At 42.0% G+C, this 26,252-nt stretch overlaps 2 protein-coding genes and 1 long non-coding RNA gene across 3 annotated transcripts; 2 read left to right on the top strand and 1 right to left on the bottom strand.

Moving 5' to 3' along the window:
• The first annotated feature begins 660 nt into the window (after positions 1–660).
• On the top strand, positions 661–10,126 carry LOC118206348 (5'-AMP-activated protein kinase catalytic subunit alpha-1-like). Its single transcript, XM_035378953.1, has 9 exons — positions 661–983; positions 3,202–3,343; positions 3,948–4,041; positions 4,415–4,559; positions 5,451–5,538; positions 5,781–6,005; positions 6,474–6,969; positions 7,189–7,315; positions 7,691–10,126. Exons 1-9 carry the CDS (start codon positions 887–889, stop codon positions 7,957–7,959), a joined length of 1,683 nt encoding a protein of 560 aa, XP_035234844.1. The 5' UTR covers positions 661–886; the 3' UTR covers positions 7,960–10,126.
• A 1,778-nt stretch (positions 10,127–11,904) lies between these two features.
• LOC118237139 lies at positions 11,905–16,734 on the top strand. Its single transcript, XR_004767127.1, has 4 exons — positions 11,905–12,059; positions 12,159–12,322; positions 16,322–16,357; positions 16,691–16,734. It is a non-coding gene; the product is annotated as an uncharacterized LOC118237139 (long non-coding RNA).
• A 2,386-nt stretch (positions 16,735–19,120) lies between these two features.
• On the bottom strand, positions 19,121–23,121 carry LOC118237240 (prostaglandin E2 receptor EP4 subtype-like). Its single transcript, XM_035435742.1, has 2 exons — positions 21,920–23,121; positions 19,121–20,480 (listed from the first exon to the last, which is right to left on the bottom strand). Exons 1-2 carry the CDS (start codon positions 22,697–22,699, stop codon positions 19,890–19,892), a joined length of 1,371 nt encoding a protein of 456 aa, XP_035291633.1. The 5' UTR covers positions 22,700–23,121; the 3' UTR covers positions 19,121–19,889.
• Positions 23,122–26,252: the final 3,131 nt, after the last annotated feature.

Raw genomic sequence — 26,252 nt, 5'->3', positions numbered from 1 at the left:
CTAGAGTGCTACTGTATCGTGCATCAATTTCCATGTACAAATCATTTTTGTCAAAACTTTCAAACATCTGGCATGCTGATTTGCTGGCTTTCCAAATCTAAACTTGATTTTTTTTTTTTCTTTCCCTGATAAAATGTGTGGTTTGCTGCAGGCGTTCATCTTATGCCCTTGCAAAATGTAAGTGGGGTGCAGACAGTTCTAAGTTAGATTTTGAGTAGCACCACATGAAAACAAAACAGGCGTTTAATAGTGTAATGTTACACCTTTAACTTATCTAGTTGGTGTTCAAATGAGGTATAATTTAGTGCAATTCAAGCAGCAGTGGGTGCTTAATTGCTATTTTTTTTAAATGAGTAAATCTGTATTTAGTATTTCGTGGTCAACAGAGAAGGAAAATTGTGATCACAAACTAGACCAGTACATTGACAAAGCACATTTTATGCTACCAGAGGTTTTAAGACTGACCGTTTATCTGAGCAAACTTGCTCCGATAATTAAGCGAATTTATTTTCTATATGTTACGTATATTTTCTTGGAATTACGGTAGAATATTTCAAATGGATTCATGAATATTTTCTGGGAATTACGGTAGAATATTTCAAATGGATTCATGTATATTTTCTTGTAATTACGGTAGAATATTTCAAATGGCTTTATGTGCATTTTTTTTTTATGTACCTTCTGCGCGATTTTGAGCAACGAGCAGGTGAGGTGGGAGCTCATAGGAAGTGTTGCGGGAATGTACTGGTCACGATAGTTTCCCCGTAAAATGTGGCCGGCTAGTCGGCTAGTTAAGGAACTGCGTTCCACAAGGAGAATCATCAGGGGCTTCTATGTAGAAATGGGAAGATAGTGAAAGCTTGCTACACAGGGCTTTCGTGGGAAGATGGCGACGGATAAGCAGAAGCATGAAGGCAGGGTGAAAATTGGACATTATATTCTTGGAGACACACTAGGGGTAGGAACCTTTGGGAAAGTAAAGGGTAAGTATGAAAACTTCACAAGATGAGTAGACATACTGTGTTTAAGATCTTTTTGAAATAAGGTCGCCTTAGTACGTCGGACAGGACGTGTATTCACGGCAGAAATGACTTCGCTGCCTAGCCACGACAATTGACAAGTGAAACAGCTGATGAGATGGCTGGGTTTTAGCTGGTTGTGTACGTCAGCCAAGCACAATAATTGTGCTATTTCCCCATACCGTTTTCTGATATTCGGACGTTTACCTGATCAGGATATGAAGTAATCACTTTAGCACAATGCCGTGTGGCTAGTTGGTAACCTTACAGCATAACGTTATATAGGCGTGGTTGCTAGCTAGCATTTGAACATAACGTTAGTTGCTGCAAGTTTAACATTAATTTTAGCTAGCTAGCAGTAACCTAGATCCTAGTTTCCCATCGAACTAAAGTTGACGTTTAAAGGTTAAAGGACGTGCAATTAACGGGTAGCTAAACACCTGTAGCCTAGTATAGTTGGCTATATGATTCCGTCCTCTTAGCCGGGCGGACTAGAAGTTGAAGCCATTCAGACAATTTGCTAAACCTATCTAGCAGTACACTGCTAACATTAAACAATGCAGATACGTGCGCATTCATATACTGCTAGTCAACTAACTAACGATGTCCACGAGTGCTCTTAAGTTTTGTGCATGGTATTCTGCCTTGGTGTGCAAAACAGAAACTTTGAGCTGACAGTGACATACTCGCTCATAAGGAACATTATTTACAAGCTAATGTTATTGTAACGTTAGCTAGCAAACCTAACGCCCGGGGAATCAGGGACTTGCTAGCGAGTTAGCTTGGTGATAAGGAAGCTAATAAAATGGCCATATACGAGAAAACCTAGCGATGGCTCTGTGTTCGAAAGCAGAAGGTCTTCCTCAAAACGTTAAGAAATAACACCGCACCGCTTTGCAACATTGGCTTTTAACTTGCACTGTCTGGGTTATTCCGTATTTCATCATCCACAAAGCGATAATGGGTAGTTCTGTATCCTTTACTCTGCCCCGAGAAAGCAATGAGTTCACAAGACAAGTTATTTGAGTGAAACAGCTGCGTTTTGTTTACACGGTTTGTAAGAGCTGGTACCACTGAAACATCGTTAAAGGTGTAATACTGTTGTGCTTTGGAACCGGTGATCTGTGGATTTGACATCCTGTCGAATTGTCCTACCGGATACCGCGAATGTATAATTAGGTCTAGCTATTCTGCTCATATTTGCTCCCCTATCGAAAAAAATACGTCAAGTAACCTACTTTAAAAAGTCGGTAGGCCCTTGCACCTTAACAGAAAATGCTTCTAAACTAATTGCATCACATTATTTTCATCGATTCATTCAACAACAATCTCAAAAACGTTTTGGCCTGGGTTTGCCAGAGGCTGTTCCTTTCTTCTAATCGCACATCTCTTGACCGCAAGACAAGAACAATGCTTCCAGCATGAACTACCATGTTATATAGTCACACATTGCGCCTAAAACAATTGGCAGCATATTTCGATGGCCTAATTTGCCCTATCAGAAAAACCTGTCATTGGTGTTATATAGGAAATATCAATTCCAACCACTTACCTCCATAAAGTACATAAAAGTACTAAAACAGGTATGTTTACGCGTCATCATCACCTAACTTCTGCGTGCAGTGGTTGAGTTATAACAGGTGTGCCATTATACTCGGACTAGCGTTACTTATTTGTGGTGTGGCAGTAGGCCTAGAGGTACACCTATATGGTATGTGTATCTGATAAAGTGGCCAATTAGTGTATGAACATCGCAAATTAAACATAAGTGCCTGCTTGGAATTTATCATGCAATTTAACATGCGATTTAAAACCTTAGGTCAAAAAACCAGGTCGCTTAAATTTATGGGCGTGTCGCTAAACAGGAGATGCAAAACAGGAGATAATGACGCAATTGTGATGTGCGCACGCGCAATATCCCTCGGTAGGACAGCGCGATAGGATGAAATGTGAGAACACCTGCATAGCACATCAGGCCGGTTGTCTCCGCATAAAATTTATGGATGTATATCTGATAATTCTGCACTTGCCGGCTTGTAAAGATTAATTGAACACTGCTCTGTTTCTGTTAAACCTGCTGCATACATTATACGGAACCTTTTTTATCTGGACAGTTCTGTGCTACAGTTATTGTGAATATTGCTGCTTTTAAATCCTAATGATCACTGTCTCCCTCTCTTAGTTGGTCAGCATGAACTGACAAAACACCAAGTAGCCGTGAAGATCTTGAACAGACAGAAGATTCGCAGCCTTGATGTCGTAGGAAAGATTCGCAGAGAAATTCAGAACCTAAAGCTCTTTAGACATCCACATATTATTAAACTGTAAGTTCGAGAAGGGGTTCTCTATGTATTTAATACGTTGCATTAATTAATCAGCAAAATGTGTTCTATTCATATATACATTTGTGTTTAATTTCTACTGTGTAACTACCAGCCATGGAATGTTCAACAAGTTCAGCCAAAATCAGTAGAGTACATTGCACGCATCATGTTCCTATTCTTTCATTTGCTTTTCTCTATATTAATCTCAAAAAGAGAATATAATTTTTGTTCCATTGATGGTTATGTTTATCTTAGCATTTTTTTCTTATTTTCATATTTTTAGGCTTATGAAGATATGTAATGTCAGATTTTATTGCTCCTTTGCTATATTTTCCGTTCTCAGGCTTTGGCACCTGCTCTTGTTGCAGGGTCACCTGTTCATGTCACCTGTGGCTTATCAGCCACTTATCCTTTATGGCCTTTGAAGCTATGGCACGTGCATTTGCAAACTGCTCCGATAAGAACAGTTCATTCTGAAGTGGCTCTGAAAACAGTCAAAAACAATCTGTGTGAAAAAGTATCGGTGTGTTTTAGGTTGCTATTAGGTTGTTTTTATACTCAATAGGAAACTGGTGTTATTTTGACAATATTCGTATTGGCACAGGTATCAGGTCATAAGCACTCCGACAGATATCTTCATGGTGATGGAATATGTCTCTGGCGGTGAGCTGTTTGACTACATCTGCAAAAACGGGAAGGTAAGCACGGTTTGCGTGGAGTATTCTTGCCCTCCCACTCCCATCAGTATCAACAAAGGCCCTTTTTTTCTGAGTGAGCATTTCTGTTATTGAATAAGGGTTGTGAACTCCAAAATGGGCAGGGCTGTGTTATGTTGACTTTGACTCACTGGGCAGAAAGGTTTCCGTAGGAAAGCAAATCTTTTGTCTGGTTCATAAGTCAGCGGTTGAGCAAGACGCTGTTGGTATGTCTTGAGCCCTGACCCCGAGTCCTCTCCTCGTCTCCTTCCCTTGATTTTATAACCCTTCCCTACACAGTTCACAGCCTCTGTAATGTGTTTCCAAGCTGTTATTGTGAATGATGAGTGCCATTTTCTGGTTCCTTTGCCGTCAGCTGGACGAGAAAGAGAGCAGGCGTCTGTTCCAGCAGATCATCTCAGCCCTGGACTACTGCCACCGGCACATGGTGGTGCACCGGGACCTCAAGCCAGAGAACGTTCTGCTGGACGCTCAGATGAACGCCAAGATCGCGGATTTTGGTGAGCGGCAGATGTCCTCCGGGGAGACCGTAGCGAGTTCCTGTTTCCAGTGATGCGTGCTTTATGGAGCAGCCCTGTGAGAGGATCCGTTCAGCCTGTATCTGCGGCCTCGCATCAGTGAAGCGTCATTTGCGCATTGAGAGCACTGTAATTGTTTCCTGTTGCCCTGTCCCACTGTGGTAATTTAGTTTGTTGTTTATGAAACAACATCCTTTTTTGTAGTTTAAAGCAAAAAATATCATGGAATAATTTCTCCCTACGGAGCACTGCATCTGATAGTCTGTACTCACAAACTAGTGGGAAAACAAAATCCTGTATATACAAAGCTTATTTGGGATATGGGCTTCATAGAGGCTTCTATTTCAAGAACAATCAATATTGAATGGAAAAATCTGTTAATGAGAGATCAATTTTGAAAGCCCTGTTTCCATTCAACGTATGGCAGTCAGGGCAATCAAACGGTAGGCTATCATATCTTAAAATTCTATTGCTGTATTTATGTAAAGATTATTGAGCTCACATTTCATAATAAAGCGACAGTCCCTCCTGACAATCATGTCATACAAAGTTTAATAATTGTCATCATATATTGAATCTCTCACTATGTCTGAAATCATTTACATATCTTGTCCTCTTCCTGTTTTCAGATCTGCCCATGCAAAAGATGTTTAAAGTCACAGGAAAAATCTTTTTTGAACAGAATTATACAGCGGAGAGCGCAATGAATGAAAAATATTCCTTTTGAGGATTAAATGCTTGACTGATATATCTAGTGAAATCATTTAATGACTTAATCACCATTTGTGAATGCCTAGAAAGCAGAATTTGGTCTCAGCTCACAGAAGCCAATCTTATAAATGTGTGTTTCCCTGATTAATATTTGTTCTTCAGGCTTGTCGAACATGATGTCAGATGGGGAATTTCTACGGACAAGTTGCGGCTCTCCAAACTACGCAGCCCCTGAGGTCATCTCAGGAAGGTAGTTCCCTGTTTGTGCTTAGAACTTTATTTTTATTACTGGAAAGCTGTAAGACGGCTAAATGTATCTCGTCTTGATCCTCACTGAGGTAGGACCCCTATAGCATCATCTTTACGTCTCTTGTGTGCAAGAGGATTCATGTAAGAGCAATAATGCATGGGCAGCATTTCTCCTGGCCTAGAATCCATTTTTATCATCGGTAAGAGTCGACCGCGAGCTCATTTTTAACCCCCTGCGCGCAGGTTATACGCTGGTCCAGAGGTTGACATCTGGAGCAGCGGCGTGATTCTGTACGCCCTGCTGTGCGGCACGCTCCCGTTCGACGACGACCACGTGCCGACGCTCTTCAAGAAGATCTGCGACGGCATCTTCTACACGCCGCAGCACCTGAAGCCCGCCGTGAGCAGCCTCCTGAAGCGCATGCTGCAGGTGGACCCCATGAAGAGAGCCACCATCAAGGACATACGGTGTGTTCTGGGGTCACGGACAGGGAAACACACTGTCGTTAGGTGGTCATCACTTTACACACACACACACACACACATACACTTCCATTGCTTGGCAAGGGCTTCTCTCTTTTTTCTATTTGATGAAAAATGGCAGCATGTAAGACTGTAAGGTTGTATGTAGCATAGGTTTTACGGGATTTCTTGCGTAACATGGGTCAGAATGTTTCCCCCGCGGGGTGGATGGTCAGTCGTCGTTGACCCGCACCAGATGCGTGCGCTCGCCTCTGCAGGACATTTGAACTTTTGCACTTGTGCAGCTGGGTCCTGTGTCATGGAGCAGGGTGTTAGCTGGGTAATAGGACTGAGTAAAACCCAGAGCGCTCCAAAATGTGGAACATGGAACAAGTAAAAAGAGCTGTTCCGGGTTTAAAGCATAAATCGTTTTTTGTAGCTGAAAATCATGACCCTCCGCTTTTGTCCCCTCAGAGAGGATGAATGGTTCCAGAAGGACCTGTCGAAGTACCTTTTCCCCGACGAGTCGAGCCACAGCTCCACCGTGATCGACGACGAGGCCCTGAAGGAGGTGTGCGAGAAGTTCGAGTGCTCGGAGGACGAGGTCCTGACCTGCCTGTACAACCACGACCACCAGGACCCGCTGGCGGTGGCCTACCACCTGATCATCGACAACCGGCGCATCATGAACGAGGCCAAGGACTTCTACCTGGCCAGCAGCCCCCCCGAGGCCTTCCTGGACGAGCACCAGCAGCCGGCCGCCAGGCCGCACCCCGAGCGCGTGCCCTTCCTGGTCGCCGAGGTGACGCCGCGCCCGCGCCACACCCTGGACGAGCTCAACCCCCAGAAGTCCAAGCACTCCGGGGTGCGCCGGGCCAAGTGGCACCTGGGCATCCGCAGCCAGAGCCGGCCCAACGACATCATGTCCGAGGTGTGCCGCGCCATGAAGCAGCTGGACTACGACTGGAAGGTAAGGAAGGCACCGGAAATTTCCGGAAGTTACCGGAAGTTTCTGTAAGTTACCAGGAGGAGGAGAGCAAGTTACAGGACTGGGAGATGGTGATTGATTTATGATCTCAAACTTGGGACCGGAGATTGTGTTTTTTATTGATTTGTGATCTCTAACATGGGACCGGAGATGGTGTTTTTTGGTGATTTATGTATGTGCGCTCTGTGTATCATTGCTCAGGTTGTGAATCCGTATTATCTGCGCGTGCGGAGGAAGAATCCGGTGACTGGAGTTCAGGCCAAGATGAGCCTGCAGCTCTACCAGGTGGACAGCAGGACTTACCTTCTTGACTTTCGTAGCATTGACGGTATGTTGGAATAAGAAGAACGGCTCTTTTTTCTAAAATTTTGTGTGGTAGGCCTGAAACAGGATCTTTGGTTGATCCACACACCAAAGTATTTGCTGAAAGCTTCTTGATTTGCCATCAGGGATGCCTTATGAAAAAGTCCCTCTTGTGTGAAAAGGAGGATCTAATTTGCCTGCCCTCTTGGAATATGTACAGGTTGAAAGACGCTAATGTAATGAATTAATATGTACGGTGACTTCTGTTCAGTTTTATCTATGAGTTGTCAGCATTGAAATGATGTAACGCGTTTATGGTGGTTTGGCCCACTGTCTGCAGTTTCTGCCCTCTATAATATAGCGCACGGTTTGTGATGCCAGTGTTAATCTCACATTTCAGATGAAGCGCCGGAGTCAAAGTCCGGCACCGCGACCCCTAACCGCTCGGGGTCTCTGGGGAGCTACCGAGCCATCGCCAAGACGGAGAGCGCGGGGGAGGAGGCCAAGGCCGACGCCCCCGCCAGGGGCTCGGACGGCTCCGTGGCCTCCTCGCTCACCTCCTCCGTGGAGTCGGCCGGCGGCGGCGGCGACGCCCTGACCAGAGTGGGAAGTCACACCATAGAGTTCTTCGAGATGTGCGCCAATCTGATCAAGATGCTCGCGCGGTAACGTCTCGGCTGCGGCCCCTCTTTTTGCTGCGTTTCCATAGCAATAGGAGCGCGAGGGATTCGCGGCTTGGCGCGTGCTGTTGTGGGCGGAGTAGTCCCTCTGCGGCACTGACAAGGTTTAGCCCTCCGTAACTGAGAGGTAACTCAGGGTGTGAATGTTGCGTATGCCGAGCCACTTTATAATCACAACAAGCATTTTTACCCGATTGCCTTTTTAAGACCGGTCGTCATTTACAAAAAAAAAAAAGAAAATGTCTAGAACACATTTACATTTGTGTCCCAACCATTTTTGGTCAGGAGCGATGCATTGAAGTAGCAGAATTGCCTTTGTTGGCGTCAGATCCCTTCATGTTCAAGAAAACGGCGAGATTTGCCCGTGAATGTTAGAAAAAATATACGCAGGAGGCACTTTTGCACCGATTCCTTTTCCCTACTGGTCTCATTTCCAACCTGCTTATCTAAGTCACAGTGCACATGTTGTGTAATGGGCGGCACAAACTGAAAGAAATTCAAATAGGACCAAATTTTGTCAAGGAGGTGTAATACGTACTGTATTTATACAGAGGATACATGTTTCCCCCCATTTCATCCCAGTTTTAAGTGTAAATAATCATAAAAACTAAATATATTTATCCAGACTTCATGGGGGAATTCTAGATTTTATTAAAATAAATAAATTATTGTGTGTGTAGACTTTGAAATTGATTGTGTCTGTCTTTTTTTTTTGTAGTTTGTTATCATATGGCTGGATATAACAAACTATTTCGCTCCGTTGAATTTGCACTTCGATTTTAGTTAAACCCCACGAGTTGCTGTAAGCGTGACTGTAGAACCGCGAAGCCGAGTTTATCGTTAATGGTTAATTACGTGAGCGTAACCGTTCAACACGCTGTTTAATTCTCGTCTTTTTTTCTTTCTTTTTTTACACAAAGTAAATAAAGCAAGTTTACCGTCAATTTGTGACCATTTAGCGTGACTGTCTTAGTGGGAGAACAGGGTGGGCGTTATGTTTTAAGAGTGGATTTAATTAGAAAATCCTGCAAATGTAAGGATGGGAAAGTTCCACAAGGCATTTTTTGCGGTTAGATGTGTTCAAATTTTCAATGTGGTTTATTAACTTTTATGGTTGAGGAATAGGTGCGGGCTTTGACTTGGGAATAAGAGAATGGACACCTATTATTTAATGCTGTTTTTGCCGAAAACAGGAAGCGTTGAGACCGTTCTCAACAGAATCACTGTCCTTAAATGGTCTTGGCCACCATTTTAATTAATGAAATGAAATTAATACAATGCTGAATGAGTGGTCAGTAGTTGTTATGCAAGTACTCGCCATTAAATTGTGACAATATGAAGGTTTCTTCATTAGTGTTCTCTGTTTATTATGCTAGAGACTCGCGCGGGCCAGTATATGCATTTTAATTACCGTGTCACCTTTAGGAGGGAAAGAATGAAACCGTTACAGACGTTCACTCTGCTCACCCATAAGCTTCCTCGTTATCAAAGTTCCATTAATCATTCTTTGGCAAGAGATTGCTGTACAGTTGACCAATGGTTTGCAATCTGTTTAAAGTAGTACCCACAGAATTTTCTCTGTTAAATGTATCTGGTTCATGATATGCTTGACTATACATTTGTTAAACTCTTGATTGGGTTATAAACTCATGAATGGTAGCATTTTGTGTAGCTTTCCAACGGGAAACCTTTGTCAAGGGAAAGAAAGTGCTTTAATTGTTTTGATATTCCCAAACTTACCATAAAATTAGTTTTTAGCACATTTTTATTATGTTACATATACATACTTTGATTTTTAGAAATGATACTTCTCTCACTTTTTTATAAGCGGTTTTCTAACAAGCTGATTGGAGCATATAGGGAAGGAGGATTTTTGCTGATTGTTTGTTTAAACTGCACTCTGTATGTGTGATGCAGCAGAAGAACTTGATATAAGGGTTGTGGGTTTGAAACGCACTTGCGGAAACTGCTGTTCTACCTTCGGGCGACGTGTATATAAATTGCTTAAGTAAAAGGAAAGTGCAATTACATCCATGAGAAAGAGAATGTGTTTGAAATTGTAAGCACTAATAGTTAAGAAAAGGCGAAAAGTAGTGTACTTTTTTAATGTCTTAATGTGTACACAAACTGCCTAATAAACATACATTGCACCAATATTCCCTGCATCTTGTCATTTTAATAACATGACCATTTGTCTGCTGTGATTTACATACTCTGTATCTACGCCGAAACGTGTAACACGATCTCTTGCTCTGTTTATGTAAATGTATTTGAATGACTGTGAGGTCTCTGGTTATTTCCCCTGTTGTCCACTAGAGGGAGACATCCCCACCATAGGGGCGACATAACTCAGGAGGTAAGAGCGGTTGTCTGGCAGTCGGAGGGTTGTCGGTTCGATCCCCGCCCTGGGCATGTCGTGTCCATGAGCAAGACACCTAACCCTAAACTGCTCTGGTGAATGAGAGGCATCAATTGTAAAGCGCTTTGGATAAAAGCGCTATATAAATGCAGCCCATTTATTATATAAATGCAGTCCATTCACCAGAGGTTTTCTATCTGGACTGATCATTCTCACCTGTCTTGGCTCGTTAATTGTTCATGTGATTGATTAGTCTGTGCTTATGAGGCCTGCGTTTTGTGCTCAATGTGCTCACTCCATTTTGTTCCCACTGTGCCGTCGAGTAGAACCTTGTTGATTTTTTTGTTTTCTATTTATTCCTCTCCCGAGTCATCTCTGCTTCTGGGTTCGCTCCACTCAGGACATCCCCTACAGTCTTGTGTGTAAGCTACCGGTTAATCGCCACCACTGCTCAGGTTTGAAACTGAACGCGACAATGTATCCTATACTACTTTGTGTGCTTGTTTATGCAAGAAAGGTTGTGCTAACAAAACAAGAGCATATGAATATGAAAACATGTTCTGCAAATTAAGTGACTGTTGTACATACTCATGCACAAAGAAACGCTGTAAATAATTGATTGAATGATTTAAGTTCCACTGAGTCATTTCTCAAAGTCCACTTCTGCAGTGTTAATCTACAGTGATAATGACAGGAATGAGATACACTAACACAAATGATTCATTGTGCCCTCCCTGACTAGTAGAAACTTCATGCAGTGCGGCATTTAAAGGCTTATACCTAAAGACAAGCTCATTTCCATTTTAAAGTATTAGGATTTTCCTCGACAAACTGTATGAATCATAATTAATGTCTGCAATGAATGGACAGAAGCACAGACAGCAATGACTGAGCAGGGGAAAAAATGACCTGCATTGAATAGAGTGTATTTCTATTGAGGGGGTACAGCCAACATTTGGCTTGTCAAATAGCAACCTATTTAACAACTTTTTCCAAGTTGTTGCTAGGATATTACAAAGGTAGCCCTGTTATTTGTGTAAGCTAATATTGTGGATGCTATGGAATTAAATAATGGCCTTTGTGATCATCCAGTCAAGAGAGGGTCTGGCTGCATACGTCGTCTATTTGTGGCATGATCTGTTTGTGGAATATTTAGCCATGTAACTTAAAACAAGATCAACATCATGAGAAGTATATAGACCTTTGTATAAAATGATCTTCCAGTGATAATCAAGGTACATATATACAATGCACAACAGGACAAAGAGCATCCAATTACATTTTATTGTTTTTTTTTTTTTTTTTTTTAAATTTGTTATGGCTAACCATGCATGACCAGGCTATGCTATGCACTTGATAACTGAGTTCATCGAAGATTCGTGAATTCAGGTGAGGATTCTCTGGGCGAACTAACTGAGACAGGATTGTGAGTCTGCAGTTATTTGTGCTGCCCTTTCTCAAATTTCATTTATCATGATCTGTACTGGTAAATGTATTTATGTTTTTTTAAATGCAGACGAATAAGACCATTAACATTTATTCACTACACTCATTGCCGTTTTTTTATATGGATAGTAAACATACCCTGACTTAGATTTGGCGGCCTGTCCAGGGTGGGTTCCTGCCTCTTGCCCAATGCACAGTGCTGGAGTCCGCTGTTTGGTGCCGGGGGTCTACATGAAATTGTCATTTCCGAGTGTGTTTTACAGAAAGGAAAAGCAATATCAGAGGTTAGCAAAGGCAACAAATAGCCTTAACATGATCGTGCATTTCCCCACGATTGACCTGTCACAATGATGAAACAACAATATCCTGTGCTTGTGAACCAGCGCCACGACGGAGACCGGAACAGATCAGGGTCTCCGAAAGAAATGGAACGCGTGACAAACAAATGAAATTCGATCGAACTCCGCGCAGCTCCGCCTAATGTGACCGAGGGGAGAAGACACAGAGAATCAGACGCGCGCCAGATACGTATGACGTCTCAGTGGAGGTAATTTAAAGATCTTTACCCAGTGTAATTACGCAACTGACTCATTGGGTCAAAAGAAAACAATAATTTCTGGGCGGCGCCTGTCTACTGACACAAGACCATACCTCCCCCGGTTTCCTTTTCTAGAGAAAATACGGATCCTTCACATTTTCCCCCCAAACGCTGAGTTGTCCCGCTCGTTTGTTTGGTGTATAAATAAAGGTTCCGGTGTGATTTAACCATGTGGTCGTCTGGAGAAATGGTATGAGTCTCACGAGGGATGTAACAACTGGCTCGTGCATTTGTGCCCGGAATTCCCATTCAGTCATAATGCAGGTGTCAAGTGTCACGATGCAGAAACAAATGATTAATTATAAATATAAGATTGGGAATTGTATGCATTAGGTCTATTTTATTGCAGTGGCACCTAGTTCGGATGGAGCTGGATCACTGTGTGGTACTAGCCACAGGATTTTGCTTACAAACCATCACTGATTCACACATAACAAGTTTTGTCTGGTCTAGCGACGGCCCACAACTCACGTTCACTCGGCCCAAATACGGAAATGGATGACGGTCCATGGGTGGGCCAGATCCGGTCCCATTTTTGGACCATTAGTTTTATTGCTGTTTTTATGTGGGCCGTCGATGAGCCAAACCAAACTTACAGTATGTGTGTTGTAAAGCTAGCCGAGCATCGTATACCGAGCCCGCTTTATGAAGATTAACTACTAATGTGCTTTTTTAGTGCCCTAGGGAATTAGTCAGTACAACAAATCATTAGTGAATTTGAAGTCCCACACATGTACTACGTTGGTGACCCCTCACATAAATACAGTTGTTTCACAAATAGAGTTTGTTTTGTTGTTTTCAAACACCAGGCCTACACAAGAGAATATTATAATACAGCGATGAAATGTATGTCAAGGTGGGACAAGAAATGGAGATCCTATATTTTGTAACAGATTCTTTCTCCTCGCTTAATTTACTGTTGCATGTTTGTCCCGTGACTGGATATCACAGTTCAGTTTCATGTGTTATCTACATGGAAGTTGCGTCTGATGAAACAGCACGGGTCATTCTTATAAGAGCCTATCTCCATTCATGTGCCACGAAGCAGGTTCATGTTATTAAAAAACACCCTCTAGATGGGACACCCGCAGTGTTATGTAGAGGCAAAATGAATTTTAAAACGTTATCATGTTCTTCCTGTTCGAGTGGATAAAATTTATTCACAGTGTTACCGCAGAATTTTAATTGCACATTAGCAAAATTATTCCAGTCTTGTTTCAGTTGCTCCAATTACCTCGGTTTAAGGCATTCAAGCACCATCCTATTATTTCAGAGGGAAGGATGCGTCGTTGTTAACCCAGTTCAACGTAAGCTTAGCGACTGTGTGATGCGCGCTGTCATTGTTATTTTGCTTCACCGTCAACATATGAGTATAATGGTGTTTGATATTTCAGTTGCTTGTAATATGAAATAAAGATTACATCAAAGGGGAGACTGGAAGACCTTACAGTGCAAGTCAAAAGTGTAAAGTTGCAAAAGCGTCTTTCTCTTTTTATTATAATTTTAAAATATTAAAGATTATTGTTGGAAGAATATTTGGGTAGACCTTAGTTTCTTATGTTTTATTGTGTGTAGACACACTCCAATTCAAACAACACTAGAAACAAGGTGTATGGTGCGGTGGTCCTTGAAATAAATGCTTCCGGAAATCATGTGCAAAAGGCTAATTTATGAGTTACTTGTGTACTTGCCCCTTGTTACCTTATTGTGACAACAATTATAATTTTTCGTGACAATACACACTCCTGTGTCATCAGAGTTGTCACTTCCGAATGGAAAAATGTGATCAGAAAAAGAAAGTTGCCTGTGCGAAGTCCTGTGCAAAAGGTTAATTTGAGAGTTGCTCGTGTACATGCCAATTGCCACCTTGTTATGACAACAATTATAACTTTTCGTGATTGTACCCACTCTGTACGCGCCTATGTCGTCAGAGGTGTCACTTCCGAATGGAAAAATGTGATAAAGGAAAGAAAGTTGGCTGACCTGCGATTCACAGCAGTCTGTTAAGCAAGATGATTGACTTGTGATTTATTAAACGACTTCTCTCTGCCGCCCACGGTATCCCTGCTTTGAGATTCTGCAAGCCCAGACACAATCCCTTCGGAGGAAATGCTCTTGGCTTTTCTTCAAAAATGAGTTCTTGCACCACCTGAGTCATCTTTGGGTATCGCTTGAATGGAGTTCACGTAGTACCAAGCGGATTAACTTGAGAAACGACAATATTCAATGGGTTAGACTGTACAGTATCTATTCACTGTCAGTCAACGCTGGTTCTGTGTCTCTTTATCTGATAAGATGGCAATTGTATAATAGTCCTGCCCATTATTGGTTTATAAAGCTTTACTCTACCATCACTATTAATTATATGCTCATAACCTGTACAGTTGCTACTATCACAGATTCCTCACTCTTGGGGCACTCCTGGGTCTCCCAGTGCACCAAACAAATCTCTTTTACACTAGATTCTACAGTAGCAGCATTGTGATTTAAATCTTGCATTGCTAGAAAGCTTGTTACAAAAGGCTTGCAGCCATTGTTACCCCAGTGCACTCCTGCAAAATTTCTGTGGAGGATTAAGAGGTATTCTGTGAGTAGAACAGGTGTGAGAACCTGTGGTACTGGTCTCTGTGATGTACGTATTAAACAGTCAAGAAACATGTTTTCCTGTTGCACAATACTCTGTACTATAATGTATACAGATTCCAGGCTACACCTGGAATCAAAACACTGTGCCCACTCCAGTGTAAACAGTGTGGCAGTTCGTACCAACGGTGGTATAATCTAAGGTTTTTGCCGAGTCATATCAGTCTTAAACAAACTGACATGGTGTCCTGTGTGAAAATGGAGCAAGCTGGCTACCATAAACCCTTCAACATAACCGCTTATATAACTATCTCAGCGGTGTAGGCTGCTGTTATGTTTTTATTTCTTTGCAAGCCCAATACCTGTTTCAACAGTGTTACCCTTCTGCAGTTTTACCAAGTGCACAATCAAAGCCATATTTCAACACACTTTAAAATTGAAAACTGAAGTCGTTAATTTGTCGGGAGGGTGGGGGAGGGTGGGGGGGGGGGGCTAATGTATCTTACAGTTGCGTAACTGTTTCCGTTCTGAAAATGCCCCACCCCCCCCTTGCGTACCTTGCTCAGCACTATAATGGCTCTGTTCCACCCACGAATAAGTATTGCAATGTTCTACTCTCTATCCACTGCCCCACGCATCTCTTTCATTACGTCAGACAGTAAATAAAAAGAAATATTTACTCGTTGTCCTTGCCGATACAATCTAGAATAATTGATAATTGCCATAATTTCTGTGCCATGATCATATGAGTCATATGTTTGGATTTATTTATTGATATTTCGTACCATTGCTGTTTTCCTAAGCGCTTGTTCAGGACACTTGGGCCCCGAGGCCTTCCTAAAATGTACCGGGCGCATGTCTGGACCCGTGGGCTTATGAAAGTACCAGCTTTTCAGCTAACTCAAGAACCCGGAGCACCAACCTGTGGCCACTGACTGTGAATCGAAAAAATGTTGGAGCCATACCACACAAATATTAGTTCTGAAAACCGATGAAGGCCACTGTCCCTTCTAAAGAGGCTTTAAAAGCGAATCCTCATACTGGAGAAATCTGAATGAGAATTCTGTATATGAGCCATAGTTGAGTATCCATAAGTGTTTCTGTTATGTTCTATTTGTATCGGTTTAATTCATTCAGCTATAGCGATATACTTTGAATTACTACCTTATCACTGAAGGTTAGAGCCGGATCTTAACACTCACTATTAAATGCAGGACAAATACAGTGTGTTTTTTTCCAGTTTAGCGATAACCGAAATTGACTCTCAAAACAGACTTTTTTTAAAGTTTAAGGTGAGGACAAACGTTGGTTGAATCCAGGCCTGTGGTCTGTGTATAATTTCACAACTTTCTTTCTATTATACAGCTTTGTGATGACTGGAAATGACAGATAGACCTGCATGTGAGTATAAGCACGTACTACTACAATATGGGGATTTATTACATTACATACCCTCTATTTTGACCAATACATATCTGTGATATTGAAACATTGTGTTATCAGCTATAACTTAGGGGTCATATTCCATTCCCCATTTCCCAAAATGCAACAAATTGCATTGATATGAGTGGCCGCAATGAGTTTTTGTATCCAACTAAGCTGGAAATAGCTCCTATAGTGTCTGTGTACACAGCTGTGTGTATCTCTAAAGCCCTTTAGTAGTCGATAAACCCATTTTGAATTCGTCTGTGTTTCACATTTTCACTTTCACTGTACCGAGGTTTCATGATTCAGCAGGTTGTGATTGGAAACTACACCGGCCCAGAGTGCTGTTCCTGTAAACCGTGTTGTGATTAGTATTCATGAGAGAATTAAAAGAAAATAACGGAAACTTGGAGCGCTTTTGATTTTTGCCAGCATCTTTTTCTTGGCCTCAGCATTAATTTAGAGGCATTTGTTTCACATCTGTTGTTCCCATCGGACGATATCTGATCTTGTGTTTCAGCGAGCCTGACGTGTTACTCATTCAAGGTGGTGTTTAAATACTTATGCACTTCTGCTATGTACTGAAGCCAACTAAGTTTTAGCTGCAGCAGTGGACAGTTTTCGATGGCCAGGTTTCATTCTATCTAAGGTAGTCTTCCTAGTAAGAATATCTGGTTATTTATATATCCGGAATACAACCTGGACATGGCACACCAACTCCACACAGACAGAAAGGCCCGGGCCGGATTCAAACCCAGGACCTTCTCGCTGTGAGGGCGACTGTGCTGCCCACTGCACCATCGCGCAGATCCCCCCTGGTCATTTCCCGATTCGCCCAGACGCCTCGATGAGAAAGCGCAGATCGCCACATACTTCCTCTCTTTCTTTTGTGAGAATTTGCCGGTTTGCCGGGCAGAGCTGCCCGCCCCTGTGCGTTTCCTCCACAGGGGGAGATCTACAAATGACAAAAAAAAAAAAAACTTCACTGGGGAGCAACGAGAATAATAACGCTGGGGGGAAAAAAACCAAAACTATTTACACATGGTAAATGGATCTCCACAGAGGGGCTGCACAGTTGTTTCAGTGCGCTCAGGTCTCGTGCTGGGTGGGGGGGTTGAAACGGTAATTGCTAAAGAATGTCTATGATCCACACAAGTGTGGGGGCTGCTGCAGAGGGGTTGGACAGTGACTGATGACGGTTCATATAGTTTCGTGCTAAATTAGGTGCTTCATTTTTTTTCAGCGTGCTCTCGGCTGTGGTCCAGCTCATATTATATACTACGGGTGTTCGACACCGAAGCAATATTAGGCACATCTGGAGATAGTGAGGTTGTGATGACGGGATGTTCTTTGCAATGGAATTTCCTGGAAGCAAGAACAGATTGTATGTATACATTTCATGAGGCCGTTGTTAAGTCATATGTGGTTTTGGATATAAAGCACCTGGATGTGCTCATTCATACTTTTAAGGCTGGCATTCATGGTTGTGTGTGATGTCACATGGTTAAAGACATGTGCATCCAAAGAGCATAATGCAAATCAGCAAAATGTATTCGTTTTTTCTTCTGATTGCTATGAGGTTCTGTAAGTCTTGCAAGCATTTTTTGGGGATGATACAATATTACTGGGGTGACAGAGGAGTAGTACATGACAGCTCATAAATTAAATTACTGTGAATGGTTGCATGTGTGTGTATGTGTGCGTGGGTGTGCACTAGGGCATACATTGTACAGCTAGGGAAGGTGTAACTTATTAAAATGCTATTGAACAGTAAGCTGTTGGGCTATGAGAGTGTACAGGGCCTTTGGGGACTAGATGAAATTGTGTAATGAAATTTCACATTCTTTAATAACAATACCACAACAATGAATGCCGAGTCACTTCCTCCTTTCTTCCTTTCCCGAATATTAAATTGTGCAGAATCATTTTGACAAGTAAAAAAAAATCGACTTTCTCTCAGGTCAAAGGCGCCATGTAAAATTTGACAGACTTAATCGATCACAACCTCCGTCTTTGAGAATAAAACGACTTGAAGCACATGACATCGTTTGTCATTTTCTCAGCTCATTTTCATCAATAAAATGCTGTGGGCTTCTGTAAGATCAGCCACTATGGTCATCAGATCAATGATCATAGGGAGGGGGAGGGGGGGATGAATTCTTATATCCTCTGGCAGTGGTAGTACCATTCAAACGGACTGGTTTTGACATTTCCAACCACATCGTTCCCGGGGCTGTTTTCGGATTCTTGTTACACACATGAATGGAATGCTTTCATTCACACGCCTGATCTTTGTTACCATGGATTCCAATTTCAGGGTCGAAAGCTGAGCTCAGGGGTCTAAAAAGTGTGAAGTGGACGGCTCGGGGATGGCGTCAGCCAAGAACCTTTTTTTAAACCGAATGTGGAAATATGCTGTTGCTCTGACAGTTTGAGGGGTAGACTTTCGGGAACTGTGACACTGATTCTATTACTGTAATGGACTGTAATGAGAGCTCATTGCCAATGTGGCTGACCGTTAAACTCAAAAGTAACAATTCTGCGTTAAAGCCAGGCTGTATATGGTATTCTTACTCAAAGTGGGGTGAGGTGAAGGGGTTTCTTTTAGGGAGCTGGGAAGGGAGAACAAGACCATTATAAACATTGTCTTGTTCCCCTTCCCAACATTCAACAGTTTCTCAATCATTGATTTAGGAACCGTTGTACTTTAGGAGATGATAGTAATAAAGTAACAGCAAGTGAAGTAAAATAAAAGATTTATACTGAATGGATAACACTGAAATTATCACAGGAAGATACAATCAAAAGGTTCTAACAAAGTTTTGAGAACAAAAAGTGGCAAATACATGAAAAAAACTTTGTGTGTAAATCACAAAAATTGCCTAAAATGATCTTTGATCTTTACATACAGAGCACTTTGTGCTTTGATTGCATCGCATCACCAGTTTACAACTTCTCATAGAGAAGACATCACTTTCATGTTAAATAAATTATAACAATGCGCAAAAACAATTCACATCTTAGAACTGCGGAAGTACACAGTATATTTCTGTCAGTCAAATATCTTTTTTAATTTCCATATGTATTTTTGCTGGAAGCATCCTGTCCAGACAATTAAACAATGAACGTTTCTTTTGTTTACGTGCTGAAAATGCCATTTCCTGGAACACAGGAATTTTCACTTTGATCGCATTTATTAAAACGGAAAACAAAGTCCTCAGTGGAAAAAAGTGGTATGTTGACATATGGTTATACTCAGAGGGCAGAATTACAGTAATTGACAGAAATACCACAGAATCACAAACACAAACACTCACAGAGCAGACATGTATGAGAAAATTCACATTTCAGCCATGTCCTATAGAACCTAGGGGACCCATCAATAATCACTGCTCTGCGCAAGCCTTTTCATGTGGTCCAATGAGACCGAAAGCTTGCCAAAGCTTCCTCTCTTGAGCTGCCAGGAAGTCACCCTTTGTCCCAACCATAGGGAGAGACCTCGACGGATTTAAATGCGTCTCTCCTGCAGGTCCAGTGCCTCGTCCGTAAAAGTCACATGGAGGGGCCGCTCTTTCGGGAACGAGAGAAACTGGCTCATGTTCGAGAAGCTGACGCTGGCGCTCGATCGCACGCAAGGCCCGCGCTCCGCGGCACGTTCGTTCAGGGAATCCGAGCGTCTCAAGCCCTTGAGAGCCGCGGCCCCCGCAGGGGAGCTGGCCCCCGCCCGCCCCGAACGGGGGCCCTCCGCGAGCCCCTCTCGTTTTTCGGGCGGGTAGAGGAATATCTGCGAGGAGCTGGTGACCTCCCTCAGCTCCCACGAGGTGGCGTAGGGGGAATCGTGGGAGGCGACGGACGAAAAGCGCGGCTCGTCCGCGTAGCGGAAGCTCCCAGAGTGCCGCGGGGTTCGGCCGCCGATCTTGCAGAAGACGCACTTGATCTTCTCCAGGAGCTTGAGGAGCACGGCCTTCCGCAGCAGGATGTAGACCCAGGGGTCCAGGATGGGGTTGACCGAGGCGATTCGGATGGCCTGCAGGTCCGGGTTCTTGTCGATCCTCTCCTCCACCGGGGTCCTGTACAGCTGGTTGACAAACACCTGCACCTGAAGGGACAGAGAAAAATGGGGGGAAAAAATAAGACCACACAAAAATGACTGTTGCAACGGAGAAACTCAGTGTGAATTCATATATTTTAAATGTGCACCCCCTTAAATATATAGCTCAGAACTGCATAGAACTAAAAAAAAAGAGTCCCTGTATAAGCAAGGAATGGACCTCCGGGAACCATTACAATCATTTATCAGACACGCTTATCCAGAAGACTCACACAGCTTCTTATTTATTTATTTTTTTTACCTAGCATTTACATTGGATCCATTCATACAGCAGGATATATACTGAAGCAATGCAGGTTAAGTACCTTGCTCAAGGGTACAACGGCTGTGTCCCACTGAGGAATCGAACCTGTGACCTTTAGGCTAGAAGACCAGTTCCTAACCCACTATACCGCAGTGCTGCCCATTGTTGACCGCCAAACTTACACTTTTAATAAATGCAGTAAAAATGTCTGAGTGAAGCCTGCCAGCCCATTAAATGTGCTTTGTCTCGTCTTTCAGACATTTTAATTTTAAATGGGCCAATGGCATGGTTGCGTGGGGCCAGAGGATGAACACAGCATCGCCTGGCTGTACAGGCTACCATAAATGACAGGAACTGAACGGAATTTGGTCTAAATCACATATCCCTGCAGCAGCTTTAAAAAAATGCTTTTCATATAGTTCAGCTCCCTGGAGCGGGGTAAATCAGATAATACAGTAAAGCAGGGCAGGAGGCAGGCCTACGGCGTCTGTTTTTTTTTTTTCTTTTTTCTTTTTTTTTCTTTCTTGCAAACATTGGATACTTTGTCCCCGCAGGAGAAATCAGTCATGATCATTTTTATCGTATCCACAAGCACACACGTTCTCCGTCTTGCACGCACGAGCCAGCTATCTGAAGCAAGCTGAGATTTTTTTAAATTCAATTTTATGTCTGACAGAAGGTATATCGTGCAACGGCTGATAAACTTCTGTAAGCCGGACGTCATTTCAGCAATGGGCACATAAATACAGAAAATAATCTCATTTTGAAAAGAAAAAAAACACTACCATATGGTTTTATGTAACAACTGCATAATTTACTATAGATTTTTATTTGAAGTAGTTCCTTCTCACATGGTAATGAGATTTATTCTACTACAGACCAAATTAGTTGTCCCAACATTAATATTGAAGTTTAACATATGATGTGTCTTAGCCTATTAAATATATTCTGCTTTAAACATTTAATCATGCTCAGTTGAGTCGCCTACCTTCAATACCAAGGCTGATCAGTTGCCAAATCCCGAGAATATGATTAACCGCAACATGATTTATGTAATAGCCTTTTTGAATCCCAATATTCAATTTCATGCTTCATAAAGATAATTAAATGTCTTGGATTGATTGAAAATTTAGTGGTAGACGACCATGGCAAAACACATGAATGAAGAAGAGTGCAAACTCACCACTAGTGGTATTGAACAAACGAGGACCACCGCTGAAGTAGCTATGAGTAAAATAACCATTTGAATTTCTGCACCGGCCGTACGTCCAAAACTCCGTCTTCTCCTGAGGTCAATAATCCTTCCTTGGCCGGTGCCAAGCGACGTTCGTTGCATGAAGCGTCTGTGCATTCTGATCAAAGCGCCGCACACGAGCACATTGCAAATAACGGTGGACAGGATGAGAAAAGAACTGAATCCTGCATACATGTACGAGAACGCCGCGTGTCTGCTCTCGTTACTTCTCCAGTCGATGAAGCACCAAGTTTGCGGATACTGTTTCTTCACCTGGCCGAGTCCCATGATCGGCAGGGCACAGAAAAGAATGTTCCATATATAAATGGCGAGAAGAGTCAAGCCCGCAACCTTCTGATCAACAAAGCGGTTGTAGAAGTAAGCGTGGTTTATGGCCATGTACCTCTCGATGGACATGGCGCATATTATACTGAGGCCAGCCAAGAAGAAAAACAGAAGGATGAATCCGGAATATTGACACAACGCTTCCCCACCTGGCCAAGATCCTTTCATATAGGTGGCGATAGTGACCGGGCTCGCAAGCAGAGTCCCGAAAAGGTCCGTCACAGCAAGTCCGCAAACCAGTGTGTAAAATGTTGTTTCTTTCTGTTCCTTTCTTGATTTGCAAAGCACAACTATGGCAATCATGTTCCCAACCACCCCGAATATAAACATTATAACAGGGATCGTCGGGTCCATGGTCCTGACTGCGAGAGTGTTGTTACTCATTTTAGATCAATTTCTATTTTTGTATTTTATAACTGGCAACAGGTCTCACATGTGAACAACATTACAAGTTCCCCCAATAACTTATGTAACGACGTGTTGTCAGCTCAAAAGTGATATTCCAATGTTCATCCTCGTCAGTAAACAAAATAAAAAATAAAGTTAAACTAAAATAGAAATGAAGTACTACTCACGTAAGTAAAGTGACATCTACAAAAAATGCCATTTTTCGTTTAGTATATTCTGACTTTCCACCACATATTCATTCAAACTGACGTGAATCACTTTTAAGTTTATAGCGTCCCTTCTAAAACTATAGTTTCCACCGGCTTGGTCCCGATTGCGCTCCAGATTGAGCGAACAGGAGGTACCCTTCAAAGCCTGCGTGAAGCTCCGCCCCTTTGGTTTTGTCAGCCAGTCATAAAGCCCCTACGTTGGCTGTGAACCGGTGGTTGGCTGCATTTTTAACGGTTGAGTCGTAGGCACCACTGGCATTCCTGACGGAGAAGCACATTAGTAAGTACTCATGAATAGGGCGAACAGTACCTAGAGCTGTACAGTACTTCTGCGACAAATTCAGTCCATGTGATAAAAGTCCGGCAAGTAATATTTGGACATTATGTTTCGTTCTTAACTTTTGTCAGTAATTAAAGTCGTGTTAGTTTCTGTCATTTTAATGATCACGTGATACAGAGGGCTGGGTAAGTGCTGGCTCAAAAATACGACAGGGTCTTTTTCATTGAATTGGTACTTGTAGGTTTTACAAATAAAATACATTAGCAATTCTGTCATATATTGTTGTCAAAGGATCGATTTTAAATTTATTTACTTATTTTTAGTGGAACATGCATAAATAAACAAGTAGAACAGATCAATTCATATACTCTGATAAGTATATAAATATCATTGTATTATGCCAGTGGGTGAAAATGGCACAACTTGACAGTGTACACCAAGCATTAGTCATTAAATTGAATCTGCTTTTAATTCAATTTAGTAATAAAATTGAATCTGCTTTTCATTTGTTAATGTAAATAAAGGAAAAAATATTGGCATTGATGTGTAAAACCACAATTCCATTGAGTTTCCATTTGTATTGCATACATTTGTATTTGTTATCATTTTAAAACCAAAAATTCTGTCCCTGCCTGTGAATGAATCCACTGATGCAAGTATCTCAGCCAGTTTTACACGCATGGGTTTCATGACAGAATTGCTGTGATATAATACAGCCAAAGGCCAAATTACAGAAGTACTTTTTTACGACTGTCGGGTTACTGTGAGGATAACGTTCACTTGCTTGTTATCGGCTGAGACCTCTCCATGGTGACGATGTATAGGGTCAGTCTATGCCTCACATTTCTCCATGAAGACTTTTCCCGGCAGCGATAACAACAGCCTCTGGGGAGGCCACTGCAGCACGACTTGGAGAAAAAAAAAGAAAACTTCACTCAAGTTGGAGTCATCAGTTCTCCCTTTCCAAAATAATTTATATAATGTCTTCTGAAAACGGGTCAGGCATCGCTGTGGCCTCCTGACGGTCCCCACAGACTCTCCAGGAGAGTTTATACACTCTTCAAAAAAATATTGTTTTTTTCAAACTAAATGTCAAAAGACTCTTTTTTCTTTTTGTTTTTAAACTATTTTTTGGAGGATTATTGAGTCGAGCAAGCTGTGGTGAGTGCTGTTGGACCTGGAGATACCCCTGCAGACAGACCCGCTCCTGACTCACTCACTCCCTCTTTGCCAGGCACCCCCTGAAGAGAATAAAAAAGAATAAAAGAGGCTTTTGGCAGTAACCCAGGAAGAAGAATGAGGGAGGTCAAAGCCAGCTTGACTGCAGTCAAAAAAATAAATAAAACAAACAAAAAAAAAAACAGATCGGTTGTGATGAAGAGAAATGGGAAGCAGTTTTTGAGGGACATAAGCTCTGATGTGAATGATGAGGCGTAAGTGTGCTCTGGCTTCTCTGCGGGCGCACGAGTGTCACATTCTCCATGGTGAATCCATTAGTGGCACAGCCAGCCAATCAATTCCCACTGTCTGACACCTGGTTCTCATTGGCCACAGTATCGCGGTCCAATGGCAGTCCTTCAGAATGAGAACCAGAGATAAGGCCTAACAACTAGTTTTGAATTCTTTGTTAAAGCATATTGACCTGTTCTCTGAACCGTTTTCTGGTTTCCAATGGAAAATCAACGCTGTAATAATTAATTTTCAGGACGGGTGAGTTTTGGATGAAATTTTGTTTGTCGTTGCATTTCCGTGATTCGACAGCATGTGCTATTTTTGTCATTTTCATGCTCTTAACTGTTGTTGAAAAGGATAAAAAGAAGCACGTATTACAAAGTTACAAAATCATAATTCATAGTTATAAAATAAAGTCCTAATGATGAACACATGTACTAATTCATCCTCCAAATCCCCTGTAATTCTGGTGAAAAGTACTGTCCAATTTGACTGACTCCAAAAGCCATCTGGAGTCAGTGCAGCTGGATTAGGTGCTGTTCCCATGGAAAAGAAGAAGACTGAAATGACTGCCAAAACCTCCCAAACTTATTTTTAGAAACAATAGATTAGAGTGACGGCAGTACTAGGCAATGCTGAGCTTCATTAAGCATTTCATGATTTTGTGTAAACTGATTATTGACAGTTTTAACCAATCGACAAACAGTTGTCAGGGAGAGCGCTGAATTTTTTGCTTTGGTAGCACAAAAAGGGCTAAATCTGCCAATAGCTAATGAAGTGATTGGCTCGCACAGCTTATTGCTTTGTGGAAAAGAAAACTATATCTAGCTGTTGCATGCAACAGGTTTCCCTATATTATCCATGCATTTACAGTAGAAAAATCAGATACGGCCATTAACAATTTTGGCCTAATTTCTAAACCTGTTACCAAACCAACTTCTGGTCCTACTGATCAGACGTTAAGATCAGATTGAAAATCCCCAGCATCTTCTGCATGAAGGCCACAATGCTTACAATATTATATACTCAGGATTTAAATCCATAAAACAGCTTTAGTTGGCCTATTTTTTGCAAGCATTGTTACTGGAATTTATTCACCAATTGTGTATAGAGCCAGTCCTCTGTTTAAATAATTGAATCCAATTCCTTGTCAGCTCAGAACAATTTGAGCATTCCTCCAGTCCACTGAGAGAGTAATGAGAATGACAGGACTTGCGATTCTGACTTTGACACATTCTCTTCTCATTTCTTGACAAAATGAGAAGATTGTATCGTTTTATTTATTTATTTATTTATTTATATTTTTTAGCAGAAACCATCCAAGCTTACATGTTGGTACTGGATGCAGCACCGTATCATTTTCTCAGTAAATGTATTTGATATTTTTAAAAGATGATTTTTTATGGTTCTCACTGAAAACAGCACAGCACAATGTTGAGTATGAAATCCACTCTTGAATTGTATATTAAAAACTGATGGGTGACATTTAGCCTCCTACTGGACTAATATTAACCTTTATTCCAACTGAATTAACTGTCAGAAGTGATTCAATACAGCATGCTGTGAATGGTTTTCTTTCATTGCTTGC

The sequence above is a fragment of the Anguilla anguilla genome, chromosome 10 (assembly GCF_013347855.1).
Source record: "Anguilla anguilla isolate fAngAng1 chromosome 10, fAngAng1.pri, whole genome shotgun sequence".
NCBI lineage: Eukaryota > Metazoa > Chordata > Actinopteri > Anguilliformes > Anguillidae > Anguilla > Anguilla anguilla.
The sequence above is the reverse complement of the archived record's forward strand: the minus strand, read 5'-3'. Positions and strand labels throughout refer to the sequence as shown.